The 14,535-nt window shown below is 40.7% G+C and overlaps 1 protein-coding gene across 5 annotated transcripts in view; it reads left to right on the forward strand.

Annotated features, from left to right (window-relative positions):
- Positions 1 to 14,535, forward strand: part of TPK1 (thiamin pyrophosphokinase 1) — a 267,896-nt gene that overhangs the window by 193,579 nt on the left and 59,782 nt on the right. For all 5 annotated transcript variants that reach the window (XM_015596151.2, XM_025039012.1, XM_025039011.1 and 2 more), the window contains one exon: positions 73 to 184. In XM_015596151.2, the coding sequence (XP_015451637.1) occupies positions 73 to 184 (112 nt within the window). The remainder of the gene's footprint in view (positions 1 to 72; positions 185 to 14,535) is intronic.

Genomic DNA, 14,535 nt, shown 5'->3' on the forward strand with positions numbered 1-14,535 from the left:
AGGTCTTCAATGCCCATTAACACCCCTTCCTTTCTCTTCTGGGTCTTAACAATCATTCCTTCTCCACTTCAGGGGAAGCACAGATTGCACGTGGACACGGGAATGGAGGGTGATTGGTGTGGCCTTATTCCTGTCGGACAGCCTTGCAATCGGGTGACAACAACTGGCCTCAAGTGGAACCTCAGTAAGTAAAACCCTTGTACAAAGGGAGTTTTTCTTTCTGTTCTAAATTTACCTTTGACACATACCGAGGAATGAAAATATTGGGTCATAAGGTAGGTCTGTGTTTCATTGTACCTTTCAGTGGCTGCCGGATTGTTTTCCAAAGCAACTCTGCCATTTTAGGCTTCCACCAGCAGTGTATGAGAGTTCTAGTTTCTCCACAGCCTCACCAACACTTGTTATTATCTACTCTTAATACACATCCTAGTGGTTATGAAGCATTATCTCATTGTGGTTTTTATTTGCTTTTTCCTGATAACTAATGATGTCAAACGTCTTTTCATATGCTTGTGGGCCATTTGTATATTTTCTTTGAAGTATAATGTCTATTCAGATCATTTGTCCATATTTTAGTGGTGTTATTTCTCTTTCTCAGTTAAGTTGTAAAATTCCCATATATAGTCCAGATACAAGTTCATTATCAGATATACAACTTGCAAATATTTTGTCTTTAGCTTATCTCATTTTCTGAAATTTCATTAACTAAATTAATTTAATTTTGATGAAGTCCAGTTTTTTCCCTTTATGGATCATACTTTTGGTGTCCTATCTAAGAATTCTTTGTTCTGCCTTCCTCATGATTTTGTGTACTTGAAACCTAGTTTACTTTAACAGAGAGGTAACTGGTCTACCTAATGGAGTAGGCTCTTCTCAGAGATTTTATCATTAGCTGCTCTTATTAAATTTTAAAATGTTTTTCAATACCTATTAATTGTATTAGGTCCTAGTTATACTAAAATCGTCTGGTTTGAAAACGACAAAAAATGAGGTGAATCTGTTTCGTGAACTACAAATACTGCTTCCAAAATAAATCATCAGGCATTATGAATCAACTTTAGTCTCTTTCAGAAGTCTCTTTCAGTAATTTAATCAAAGAGCTTCGCTTGACTATCAAAGGGATTATTTCTTGACTGACCAATATCTCTAAGGTTGTAAAAAGTCATTCTTTCCTAACACTCAAAACGTTCGGATTCCTATAAGGAAATAAATATTTCAAGAAATAAATAATTTGAAGATACAAATATATGTTAAAAGAACTTTCTATGTGGCACTGCTAAAACAATTAGAAAAAAACTGGAGATATTTTAAGGCAGATGTCTGGAGAATTCACCAGAATTTGAAAGTGTGGTAAGAACAGATCTTTCCCAGTGCACATATTTCTGTGCACTGGGAAAGAAATATGTGACAAGTTCTGAGACTGGTTAGCTGGACCTGACACCAGCTCCCAGTAGAATCTTTTTTTTGAAAACAGCCTAAAACAGTTGTACTCTTTGGAGTTCCCATTCTTTCCAAGGACGCAGTCCAGTCCATGCAGTGGTGACCTTCCTCCTGGAGCTGATAGTGACCTCGCCGTTCAGGGCAGGCACCAAGACAGGAGCCCTGAGCAAAGCGGAGAGGAGGGCTGGCAATACGGCAGGACCCTCCGCTTCCTTTATCTCCCAGTAACAGGAAAGAGTCACAGGGTTGGGCACAATTCTTTGGGGCTCTCTAGAACCTCCTCTGGTCCCCCATTTCCCCAGTGATGCATACACCCTAATCTGTACAATACAGTTTTCTCTGGGAACCGGGCCTTTGGCCTGAATCAGGTAGGGCTTTTCACCTTCCTGCCTGTGACAATTCTTTGATCTTGCTGTAATGCTGAACCCTGTTAATTATTTACGTAATTACAGATTGCTTTGACTTTTGAAATAATTCCTTTCTCTACAACTTTGTGAAAATAAGTAAACAGCAACTTCATGGAATATTCAGAGCAACAGAGTTGAGACATAGCGTTTCATTAATTATCTGTGGTAAAAGTGCTGATCATTGGGGTCTTCTGATTAGTGATATGACCTCATTAAAAAGTAATGACAGTAACGGAAATGACACCGCGTTGACTTGAAGAGAGGGCCCCTGCGTACCTAGCATCATTGTCTGTGAAAGCACAGCCCTGAGGTCAGTGTCATTCCGTCAGTCACACCTACAGGGTGACTGGATGGGGCTGGGCCTGGAGGCAGAGAACATAGATGCAGTAACGTAGCTGGCGGCCGCTACTTTTTTGAGTCAAGGAGCGTAAGCCCTTGTAAGAAGGCAAATCAGAGTCTCCCCCAGGTGGTCATGAGGCTCGATCTCTCCCGGTCTACACCTGCCCTGAAATATGGCACCATGAGTTCTAACGGTAGTCTGATGTACTAGTTTAAATTCGTAATACCTCCCATCACAGTCTCTTTTTAAAGTGTGAAAGATGCCTACGTGCCCATTGCTCAGAATCTTTATCAGTATCGGCTACCTAGATTACAGTATTTTATTTCGTAACAGTTTACTGTGAACACTGGTTGCCATGTCTGGTACAAGAGTTTTCTAGGCTGTATTCTCTTGAGAGTAAAATAGCTGTGTCCTAGGTAAGTGCATCCTCACTGCTGCTAGGTTTGCCATTTGCTCTGACAGTGGCTATTCCAGTGTGTCCTCGCCCCAGAGTACGCAGGAGTTCCCGTGCTCCGTGTCCGCACCTTGTCCTTGGTGTGGTCAGATTTAATCATTTTGCCACTTCGATCAGCATCCGTAGTATCATTGTGGACTCCGCTGGTGAGGGAAAGCCTCCTTTTGCAGTTACTCGTCATGCGCTTTCCTCGTCCCTGGGTTACTACTTCCATTTGCCCATTAGCCATTGGGCTAATTTGTTTTATTCCTTATGAATCCTCAGTTCTTCAGACCCTAATGACCATCTCCCTGGCTGTACTTCGCCTTTTCCATTTGTTTATGGCATTTTCGTAGGCACAGATTATGGTAAGTTAAAGGTAGTCAAATTTATGAATCTTTTTCTTTAAGGTTTATAGCTTTTGCGTCTTAAGTCCTCTTTCTATTCCCCATGGTCATAAAGATGTTCTCATATTTTAGTTTTATATTTTATTTTAGGTCTTTTATTTCACTGGAAATTGATTTTGTGTGTGCTATGAGTTAGAGATCCATTTCTTTTCCTCACTGATAATCAGTTGCCCTAGCATCGTTTATCATACTTTCTCCAGCGGTTTTCAGTGCGCCATACGTGTTCACCTTCGTGGGTGTGTTTCTAGATTCTCTGTTCTGTTCCCGTGACCTCCGTTCGTCTCCTGGTACTGATATCACATCGCCTTAATTACCGTAGCTTTATAATGAACATTGAAATGTGGTTGGTTGTGTCCTTCAACTTGGTTCTTCAAAATTTCCATGGCTATTTTTGACTTTTTGCTCTTCATAAGTTTTAGCATCAGCCTGACAAACTTCTCTCACACACACACTTCCACTGTAATTTTAATTGAAATTATGTTTAATTTATAGGTTGTTTGGGGAGAACAGAATAATTGGGGAAGAAAATTTCTATATGGAATTGAGTCTTCCTATCAATAAAACATAGTTCATCTCTCTGTTTACTAGAATTTTTTAATTGCTTTCAGTAAGTTTAAAATTTTCACCATAAAGATGCTGTATGTCTTACATGAGCTTTAGTTCAAGATGCCTTGTACTCTGTGTTACTGTTGTAAGTTGTACCTTTTTAAAAGGTTCATTGGTGGGATATAGACACACAGTCAATTTTAGTATGTTGTATCGATACATTGCTGACCACTTACTTCTAAAAATGTGACTGTAGATTCACTTGCGTTTTCTATAGACAGTCATATTTTTGTTAGTAATCAAGTTTTCTTCAGTTTTCAGTCTATAACAAATAGCATTGTGTTCAGTTATAACTCACTGAAATAGTTTCTAAGGCCTATTTTTTGCTAAATACAAATAGTTTCTAATATATAAAAGTAATTACAGTGCCACAATATGTATACATTTATAGTTTAAATAGTGACTTATTCTTTTAGTAAAGGTGTGTATGTTTCATTTAAGGATGAAATATATTCACTTCATGGATAAATACAAGTCACTCGTAAGCATAGTTAAGTTATGATTTAAATAAAACTTTAAAATTTTTATGAAACCAGAATTAAGACTGTGACATTTACTGCCATTGTGGTCAGCCCGTAAGTGTTTACGTACACTTTTATTTTTCATTCTAAGAGGATTTTCAGAACCTCTTGGCAGTTTGCTATTCTTCACAAGAAAACTGCAGTTTCTACTAACCTTAGCTTCTGTCATAACGTATTTTTACTCCTACTGTATAGAATATATGCTACCTCTGTTTAAATTCTAAATGTTCTTTTATTTGTAGAGTTGAAATCAAAGTAAAGCGTACTACAGACATATCAAAAACAAAGCCTGTGTAACAAAGTGCAGAGGTGGGCGTGTTCACAGGGCGAGGTTTGTGTCATTTCCTCAGTCTTTGCCTCAGAGTGGTAGGATCCCCTTCAGCCACCAAGTTCCCAGTTCATCATCACGAGGGAGCAACATGGAGCAGTGCACAGGGCAGAAACACAGGGCACCAGTGATTCCCAACATCGTTAGAAATCCTTTCTGCATCTGATCTTTTCCCTCAGTGGCTAGAACTTACTACATAGCTCTCCCAGCTGCAGAGGATGCTGGGATGTGCAATTTCTGTCTAAGGACATAGTCACCCCCAATAAAAACAAGAGTCTGTCCGTGAGGGAGGAGAGAATGAGTAAGAATCTGCTCTCTGTCTCAAAAAAATATCTTTGCTTTGTCCACCATCTTAATGAACATTTTAACTACAAATATAATAAAAATTTATTTTAACTTTCTTTCAGCCATACTCTTACAGGTTTCTGTTGTTTTTGTTGATCCAGTCAATCAGACTAATTTTTGTTTACAATGTCTTCAACGCTCTTTATTAGGTTTTCCTTTGATATTCTACAGTTTTACTACAGTATATTTAAGTGTAACCTTTTTTATTCTAGTTGGTTTTCCTTAGCTCTGATAATTGGTATAATTCATCGATTCTGAAAATTTTTCAGATATTTTCATTTTTCAGATAAGGATATGGTAGTTCAAAGCTCTAGTTAGTGATTTGCCCAAATCCACATCATTGGGGATTGATGCACTTGAAATTTGAATTCAAGTCTTCAATGCTATTTTTCTTCGTTTTCGATTAATAAAGACTTTCCATATAAAATAAGCCCATGTTAAAAAGAATCACTAAAATGGATTCAGGATAAAAAGAAGAAAACAAGAGAAGAGAAACCAAAGGAGATAGATAAGTAAGAGGAAATAATGGTAGGAAATAGTAATTAGAAAAAAATAAAAATTCCGAGAGACAGAACTTTTAACTTCTCTACACTTTTGCCTAAGAAAAATATTAGATGGAGTTGCCTTCCATTTGTCTAGGCCTCTTATTTAGCACACTGAAATTGAGCTTGAAATTATATATTCATTGTTCCTCCTTTTGTGTTTTTTTTTCAAAGAAGTGTAATAATAAACGACAGAATGAAGTAGTTTCACAGCATTGACTGAGTTTCAAATCTCCTAACCCAAGTGAGTTTTGAAAGAAAAAAATTATGAGAAAAGAGTTTGAAAAGATTTTTCATCTCAGTGGAAAATACTGTGTACTGAGTGTCTACAGACAACCAGTTTCTGCAGGAGTTCCGTAGCAGGATTTTTATGTGCCAGCTGACAAGGGAACAGTTCTTGTATCTATAAAACTACGCTTGCTAATAATGCAGTTTCGCTCTTAATTCTCACTCCATCATGACTCACGAAGTGATTCTAATCAGTTGTCATGGTTCAACAAGAGCCATATCCTCTTAGGTTACAATCCTAGGTTATAATCATGAGCTAGTGCCGCTAATGCGTGAGATGTTTTTAGATGCCTTTGTTATTATTTTAATTATCGCTTTTTTGTCCAGTGCTTAAAACAAAGCACTCTGAAACTATGACATGTTTCCTGTCTGATTTCAGGACAGTGTCTTTTATATCTTAATTTGTTGATGATCGTGACCCACTTTGAACTGAATAAAGTATATAGTTAAATTTTTACATTAAACATGCTTTAGAGATCAAAGGCGATAGATAATAAGGATGACTTTTTGGGGAGCCTCAGTCTTCCCCAAAGAACATGTAGCTAAAATTTTCCAGCCCCAAACCATTTTCTCTAGTTTACAAATTGGTGAAATGACTGTATTTTAGCACATCTAAGATGTTGTTATTTCTAAGATTATGTACAGTAAGAAAAAATACTGCTAATTAAAACTGCAGAGATGTGGGGAAAATGTACACGTTAGAACTGATAAAATATGGTAGATCGAATAGCACAGAAACGTAATTGTCACATGTCTTTCTCTGACTCACTCTGTAGTTTCCCTCTTTTAAGGAATTTGTGACTATACTGGGGCCACCTGGAAAACCCAGGACAATCCCATTCCAAGATTTGAGGCTGTATTTATATGAGAAATTGGCATTTTCTATAACTGTCATATAGCAGGCAGCAATCTGATGTTTATGATGAAAAAAACAAAAGGTGGAAAAATTGACTCTTCAATTGCTTTTTACCATATATTATTAGAATCTCAGGGTTCTAAAGGTCCTTAAAATTCAATCGAGTATTATTTTTCTGGGGAGAAAGTACAAAGAGGACCAAGATTAGTTTTCGGATCATGTTATTCTGAAGGGTTTTCAAATATTTTGTTTATAAGCAAACATTACATTTTCAGACACTTAAGACTAATGACGTACAGCCTACTACAAACTTATATTAAGTATATATATTTCATTAACTCAGCTCCAATTCTGTTTTCTATGCTGTAGATTTTGAACCAGACATGAACGATTTTTCTTCTCATAAGCCCTTTCCCTTTTGTGATTCTGCGGAGACCAGAAAGAACCAACAATAATTTACTATATGGCATCCTCATCCTGTTTCGTTTTTAGAAAATTCCCCACAATCTGACAACACACATTTGTTATGTTGATTATAAGCATTTAAAAACAAAAACAATTAACTGACAGGGTGGAGGGGCTGTGGTGACAGGGAGCTGTGAGCAGACCAGCATTTCCCTGGCCCGCACTCTGAGAACTGTCATAACTCAGGTTTGCCTCCCGAGCTGTTCCAGTGAGTTGATTTCCTGGTATTTATGTGGGCAGGGTGACAGATGCGAATGACTTCTGTGCCGTCCTTTTCCTCCCCCTTCTCCAGGTTTCACTTTTGTGCTGATTCAGATGTGAGCTCTGTGCATTCAGCCATCCAGCTAATATACTGAGACAAGAAAGCAATAACTTTTGATCATTCTATGAATTGCATGGGTGCAGGTGAATAAACTTGTGGGAACAGCTTACTAGGTATAGTTTTCTACCGGGTCCAGACAGTCATACTTTGTATTTTGAATAGCGCTTTCATGTATCCCCTACATATCTTTTCTCTGCACTCATTCTCATTCAGGTAGAACACCCACCCTTTATTAACGCAGAGTATCATTATCCCCATTTTATAGATGAGGAAACCGAGACACGAGATGTTAAACGAATTGTCTAAGCTCTTATTTCCTGAGTCTTCTCTGCACATAAAACAGATCTATCACCAGCCATTTACACATCTATTTTTAAAAGCTTCGGACATGGCGAAATAACCTATCTCGCAGTCTTTATCCTAAATGAAAGTATAATTTTTTCCTGAAATTGGGCCGAGTTAGAGACAAAGAAGACAACACCTTAGCAACTGTTATCATGTCGTAAGCCCCCCTCCCCACCTACGAGATTCCATTCTACTCTCTGAGCCACAGATCACAAGCCAGAACTCATGCGGATTTGTAGAGTGTGTAATTTAAGTGTAATTTATGCCCACTGTGGTATCTGATTTCTGGGGTGATGATAAACTAAATGTTGTCATTCATCGTGGTTTTCAAGGCACCTGTAAGGATTCAAGGGGGAAAAATTATCCGGCATTCACAAAGGAGGATAAATGATTAAAACATTGAAAGATTCAAAGATGAAGGAGGAGGAGCCGCGGCGCCAGAGGCGGGCGGCCGGGCTGGGGGAGGTCGAGGCTGCATGTGGGCTTCTCAGCAGCGAGCTGCCACTTTGTCCTCCACGTTGCTTGGAGGCCGGATCGTGAAAAATTTCGCTGAAAACATTTGGAGAGCAGTCGGCTTAAATTAAAAGAAGGGGAGATCAAACTGGCAAAATGCCCAGGATGTAGACTAAAATAGAGGCATCCACATAAAAGGCCTTTTAAATAGATCTCTGTACCTCAAATAAAGTTCGTGGTGAAGAAATATTGGCATGATTTTTTTTTTTTTATTTTGCTGTAGTCCAAGGGAAAGTCAAGGCACAGATTAGATAGAGAGAAAGAAAGTTCTCCAGCTAAGGGTGCGTCGGAGAACTGCAGAGCAGTCTTCTCTCTTCCCGAGAAGAGAACTGAGGCAAGAAGGTAGAGATCCCGTGGCCTCGAGGCTGTAAACCAGCCGAAGAGGGGAAAGAAGCCGTTCCTTACACCCCTTGACGAAGCAAGTCTGTGGAGACTCACGTATAACATGTAACTCGTCTTCTCCCTCCGTAATTTGTACCTTGAGTTTCTCTTGAAATGAAGCAGAAAAATGTGTATGCAGCTGCTCACGTCAGTTAGTAATGTGGAGGAAAGATGGCAATGGGACTTGAGTTCTGACTCTGAGAGGAACGAATTACATGGTGCTGGGACATCGCGTGGACTTTGCATCTGTCCACGGAAGACTGGTGGGTGATGTCACAGGTGTCCCTCAGTTTGAAAACCGTGGCTGCTGAAGCCACAGAAAAATGGATAAGCCCAGATCATATATGCCAGGAGCTTAATGCCCCCTCTTCCCGAACTCCCTCTGTGGTGGCATTAAAAGCCCCGTGAGAAGCCGTAACGGGACCGGGACCAGGGGCTTTTGTTTGGGAGCTGTGTCCAGGGTGGACGTTGCATTTCGCCTGCCTTTCTCTCACAGGTTTCACGTGCTGTAGTTCAGTGTACGAAAGTGGCTTCGAACACGGTGGAGGGGGATGTCCTGCGTCATCACTGCAGTTTATAATCTCCTGCTACAGGCTCTCACTCTTCAGAAGCTCACGGGAAGGCCAGGAATGGGAAATTATTCTTATTCCCCATTTACACTGAGACAGAGTGGAAGCTCCCGCGCGGTCAGTGAAATGCCCTTTGACAGCGGTGCGTTAGTCGCGTTGAGACACCCCGCGTGCCCAGCGCAGCGCCCCACTTTGGCCCTGTCCTGTTTAATTGCCAGATGGCACTTCAGGAGAACCACATCGGCCTTTTTGACGCATCTGTTTTCTGGACCACATTTAATTGCAAAGTAACAACTTGTCTCTGTCAACTGCCTGTTCCTAAATCTGCTCTTTCTTCTGTGTATGTGTGTATACATGTGCGCCTTACAGAAGGTGCCTGGAAAAAGTTACTGAAGCAAGAATTCTTTCTGATGTTTTTTACCGGCTACAACCGATAACCAACTTTTATTTTAATCATTTAAAAATTATTTATTTGCAGTATAATAGTGGCTATTTACATCCAATATATAACTAAGAAAAATATAAATTGAAACCTGCAGTGTTTTTAATTAACCTACATCCCACCAAAGGCCTACATTCTGTGGATAAGGAGAAGGAGGGTTTATTTCCTACCGCCTCGCATGATGCATGCTAATTACCACGTGAATTAAGTGAATAAGGACCACCTCTCATAGAGGGGCACGTTACTGATGGGGGGAAGTCTGGTTTGTGCCTGTAGGACAGAGCGAATGAGGACGGGCACGCTGGCCGCCACCTCACCCCGTGTCTCTGCTCACAGTCCTGCCGCGTCTGCATCTGAGCACCGTCTCGCCCACCCGCGGTGCTCAGCCTCTTTCCTGTAAAATGAGTGACTGAACTAAATGATCCACTCTTCTTCACCTCTGACGTTAGTCTTAAGACGACTTTATTCTCAGCAGCAGAATCGTACCATTTTGGTCTTCCTGATGCCTGTGGCAAGCATTTGAGATCCAACACACATGCCATTTTCCCCATAAAATGCAACCCCGACTCCCAGTATGCCCAGAATATGCCCTCCCGTCCACACCTCCCTCTCCTCCCCCTGCCCCAGTAAAATCTTACCCGTCCTATAGAGCCATTGCACATCGCGTCCTTCAGGGAGCTTTCCTCACTGAAGGTGCCTTCTCTTCCCCTTGGCTTCCTAAAGTGTGGCGAGCATCTCCTCAGCGTTATTACCTGCAGGTGTCGTTCTGTGTGCGGAGTCTTACTCCCTTTACTAGAATGCATTTCCCTCAAGGATTTGGTGCTTGTCGTGTGTGTCTCCTCCTAGTCATCTAGAATAGTGCCTTGCATGTTTTATGTAATTAATAACCTTTTTTATATTAGCAACTGCATTTTACCCACATGAATTCTGTATTGGACCAGTCAATAGCGCTGTAATAAAAGATGTTGAAAGACGAGTTCTTCATCATAAACGTATAAAACCATTAGGATAACGAAGGATAAATTGAATTTTAAAGGTGAAAATGCATGTAAACTGTGCCAGAAGTTGATACGGTTGAAAGCGATGTGTCACCTATAATGTGAACGAATATCTAGGAACCTTGTCTACGCTAACATGACCAAGACCAAATACTTTATTTTTGCCCCACATATTCTCTGTGTTTTTCCCTGATCAGTAAACCAACACACACAATTGCTGAAGCTGAAAAACTTTAGACTCATCCTTCCTTTCTTCCTTTCTTTCCTGGTGGATTCCTCTACCATGATCCTAGCCTAGGCCGCCGCCTTCTCTCTCCTGGAATCTACAGAGGTCTCTTAATCCATCACCTTATTCAGTCATTCTGTACAAGGCGACCAGAGCAGTCTTTTTAAAACCACGATGCACTGTGTCGAGCCCCATTCGGAATGCGTCAGTGACTTTCCATCATACTTAGAATGAAAGCCCCGCTCGCGTCCTGCCCTGGGACCCGGCCCTCCAGCCACTCCCCGCTCCTTGGCACTAGTCACACTGCCCTTTTGGGTCCCGCCCTAGGCCCTTTGTACTTGCTTTTCCCTCTGCCTAGAACACTGTTCCCCGTGTCTCCCAGAGGACCTCCCACGTTGTAGCATTTAAGTCTCAGCTTGCACGCTGCTTCCTGGAAACTCTTTCTGACGAATGAGCAGATCTGAATTAGCACCCACGCCCTCCCCTCCCAGCAGAGCCCTCTCTAGCCCTGTTTCATTTTCTTCATTATAATCATCATCATTTGATTGATATCATATTACAGTATTGATCTCTGTCTTGCCCTCACTAAAAGTGAAGCTTCACGAGAGAAAGGACATCGACCGTGTGTCTCTATTGTATCTTGAACATTTTAGCGTGATTCCTACGCAGAGTACACACTGAGCAGACATTTGCTGAATATAAACTGTGAGATTGGGTCAGATGGCAAGTGCCAAAATTAAATCAGTTAGGAAGGCTTAGCCTCAGCTTCTGAGCCACGTGTTCTAACTGCATCCTTAACAGTGAAAGGCTAAGCTGGAGGCGGTCCTCAGGTAGCAGTGAGGGCAGTGGACACGTCAGCAGGGCAGGAGGCTGAGTTGGAGGTGGGTGCACTGGCGTGCCTAGAGGACCACCTTAGACCAAAGACATAGAGGATGAGAAGAGGCAGCATCCAGGATGGAATCAGAGAGTGCCTGAGATGCATCTCAAATGGTAGGTTTTGCCAAGGGAGAGTCCTTTCTCTCTGACAGTCTGACTAGCTACGATGTGTTTTGAGAAAGCTCTCAAAACAGAAGTCTTAAAGGAACCCTGTTCATCACTGTGATCCCATTCTGTGTCCCAAATCCAGAAACTTTCCATATCTGTGGAGTCCACCACTGGAGGATAAGCTCTCAATCCATAGAAAAACCAAATCCTTCATATTCTTACGTTCGTTATTGTCAGAGTCACCCATAGTACAAGGCCAGTGCCCTAGAATGGGCCACTGATGCCTTGAAACCCACAGCTTCTGCTTTCTGAATCCCACCGTGTTTTTTAGGCTTCCTCAGTAAACTATTGCCTTTTGAAGAATCATACCCTGACCAGATGTGATCTTTCATTTTTCTGAATCTTCAGAGCATTTGTGAGTGTCTCTTTAAGGCACTTATAGCCTTGGATTGTAATATTTGTTTAATTGTCTTTGGTCCTTTTCCCTAATTATATGTCATAAATTCCTTAAACACAGACACTGGGTTCTGATTATTCCTATACCCTCTAAAAAAAAAAACATGCCTTAGAAGTTAATCAGTATAAAGCCACAAAGGAAGAGAGTGGTAGCTCATTTAAATATCAGTTCTGCTACTTATGAGGTATGTGACCTGGTGACTCACTTCTTTAAGCCTATGTTTTCTCATCTCTAAAATTGAAATAATGAGAGAAAATAACCACATCATAGGATTGTCAAAAGGATTAAATGAGCACTGTATATACAGTGCTTGGCACAGAGTATAATAAGTATAATAAGTAGTAATAAGATATTATTATGGTGATGACTTTTATGGTTACCTCAAGTGTCAATCCCAAGATAGCCCAAGAGTGGCCCATCTCAAGTGACTATCTGTGGTTCTGTTGATGGCATTCTAAAATGTTGACTGTCGTGGAGTCAGTAATATAGTACCAAAATTTCAGCTGTGACTGCAGACCTATATCCTTAATTAAGAAAAAGTTAACAGTGGAAAACCACTTCTGACTCTTACAGATAGGAACTCGGATTTCCTAATGGGGAATTTAAAATACTTCGGGAGTATAAATACACCTGGAGCACTCGAGCTGTAAGTTGGTGGCTCAGAGAACAAGGGTGTAGAATCCTGAAAATAAGCCACAGCAAATGGCCACTTAAGCTCTTAGAGAGCAGATTGCTGAAAATAAACTAATTCATTTAAATAGGCATGAATCTTCTGAGTGGGGGAACCCTGAAATGGTGCTGAGTGATTCCCTTTGTTATGTGGGTTCTGCAGGATTAATGCCTTGCTTTGTGACTTACACCTTTGATTAGAACAAACCCCAGAATGTTTTGCCTTTTTAATTGTTCTTAAAGTAATTTAGATTATAAAACAGGAAATTCCAGTCAAAGTACAGATTGATTTCGTTGGCTTGAAAAAGTAGATAGTGCCTTTCTCAAAGGATAGCTGGATCCCGGAGGGAATGGAACGGTCCTGATTAAATAAGAGCTTTGGAGAGGATGATGTGATTTTGCAGAAATTTCTTAAAAGTTTGGAACTTGCCAACCTTTCTCCTAAATAAAATACTTGCAAAGATTTTATCAACTTCTCTGTAGTATGTGGCACAGTGATTTAAATTCTAAGAATCAGAATATTCAGTTGTAGACCATAGGGTATATTGAGAATATTTATCAGGATTATTACTCAATTACTTCCAGCTCATCAGATCTTTTAATTTTCATTATGGGAACCCCAGACATGAAAATCCCATTATTTGATGTCTTCGCACACTCAAACAAATTTCAGGGTTATGTGATTGAGTGAATGAGGGGGAGAGTCCAGGAAGAGGCAGAGGTGGCAGAAGCAGAGGCATCGGCTGAAGGACCGTGCGGCGTGAGGCTGTTCTGCGTGGCGTCTCGAAGGAGAAGGATGTGAGGGGGCGACTGTGCTCTGCACGCGCGGGTTGTCAAGGTGACTTTCTTTCGTGGCAGCACTTTGGTTTTGAGGCCAAAGCAGTGAAGGGGGTGGCAGAGCCAGAGCTGGAACTGAGGAGGCCTGAGTGATGGAATAGACAGGCTTAGAAAAGGACCTGGCAGCCTTGCCTGGGAACAGAAATTATCAAAAGAATTGCCAAGAACCATAAAACCAGGAGAGCAGGGATATGAAATTCATCAACTTGGCTTTCTGAACACGGAAGCATATCAAACCTATTCTAAGTCTGTTATTGCCCATGTATTTCCGTGAGTTTGTTATTACAACAATTTCTACTTTGGTTTAGGGGTATGGATAGGATCATGTCAAATAAGTTTTCTGTTATTGTTTATTTTTTAAAGAAAAATACATGCTTTTTCAACACAAGGTTTAAATATTTGGTAATTTATGTATAAGCGCATATATCCATATAGTTGAATGTGTCCTTGGATGCTAAAGGCTCGATATTTGTACGCTGATTTGTTCTCTCGGGAAGCTATGAAGAAATCTTTCAGAATAACTACAAAAAGAATTGAAGCACAGTCCAGTATGATGGTGCAGCATTTGTACGAATGTACCTTGATGTTCAAAGAGGTATTTATGTAGCCGAAGTATGCCGTAGAGGTGGTGGGAAGATGAGAGACGTTGCTAGAAATTTAGGCGGGGCTGGATCATGAATGGCCTTGGGTACTACCGCGGAAGCTCGGGTTTACTCTGTAGGCACTGGGGAAACATTTAAACCGTCGAGGGAAGTGATCACCTCTGTGTTTAACAAAGATGACGCTGGAAATCGTTGCATGAGTTGGATTAGGG

This window comes from Pteropus alecto, unplaced genomic scaffold (assembly GCF_000325575.1).
Source record: "Pteropus alecto unplaced genomic scaffold, ASM32557v1 scaffold48, whole genome shotgun sequence".
Classification (NCBI taxonomy): Eukaryota; Metazoa; Chordata; class Mammalia; order Chiroptera; family Pteropodidae; genus Pteropus; species Pteropus alecto.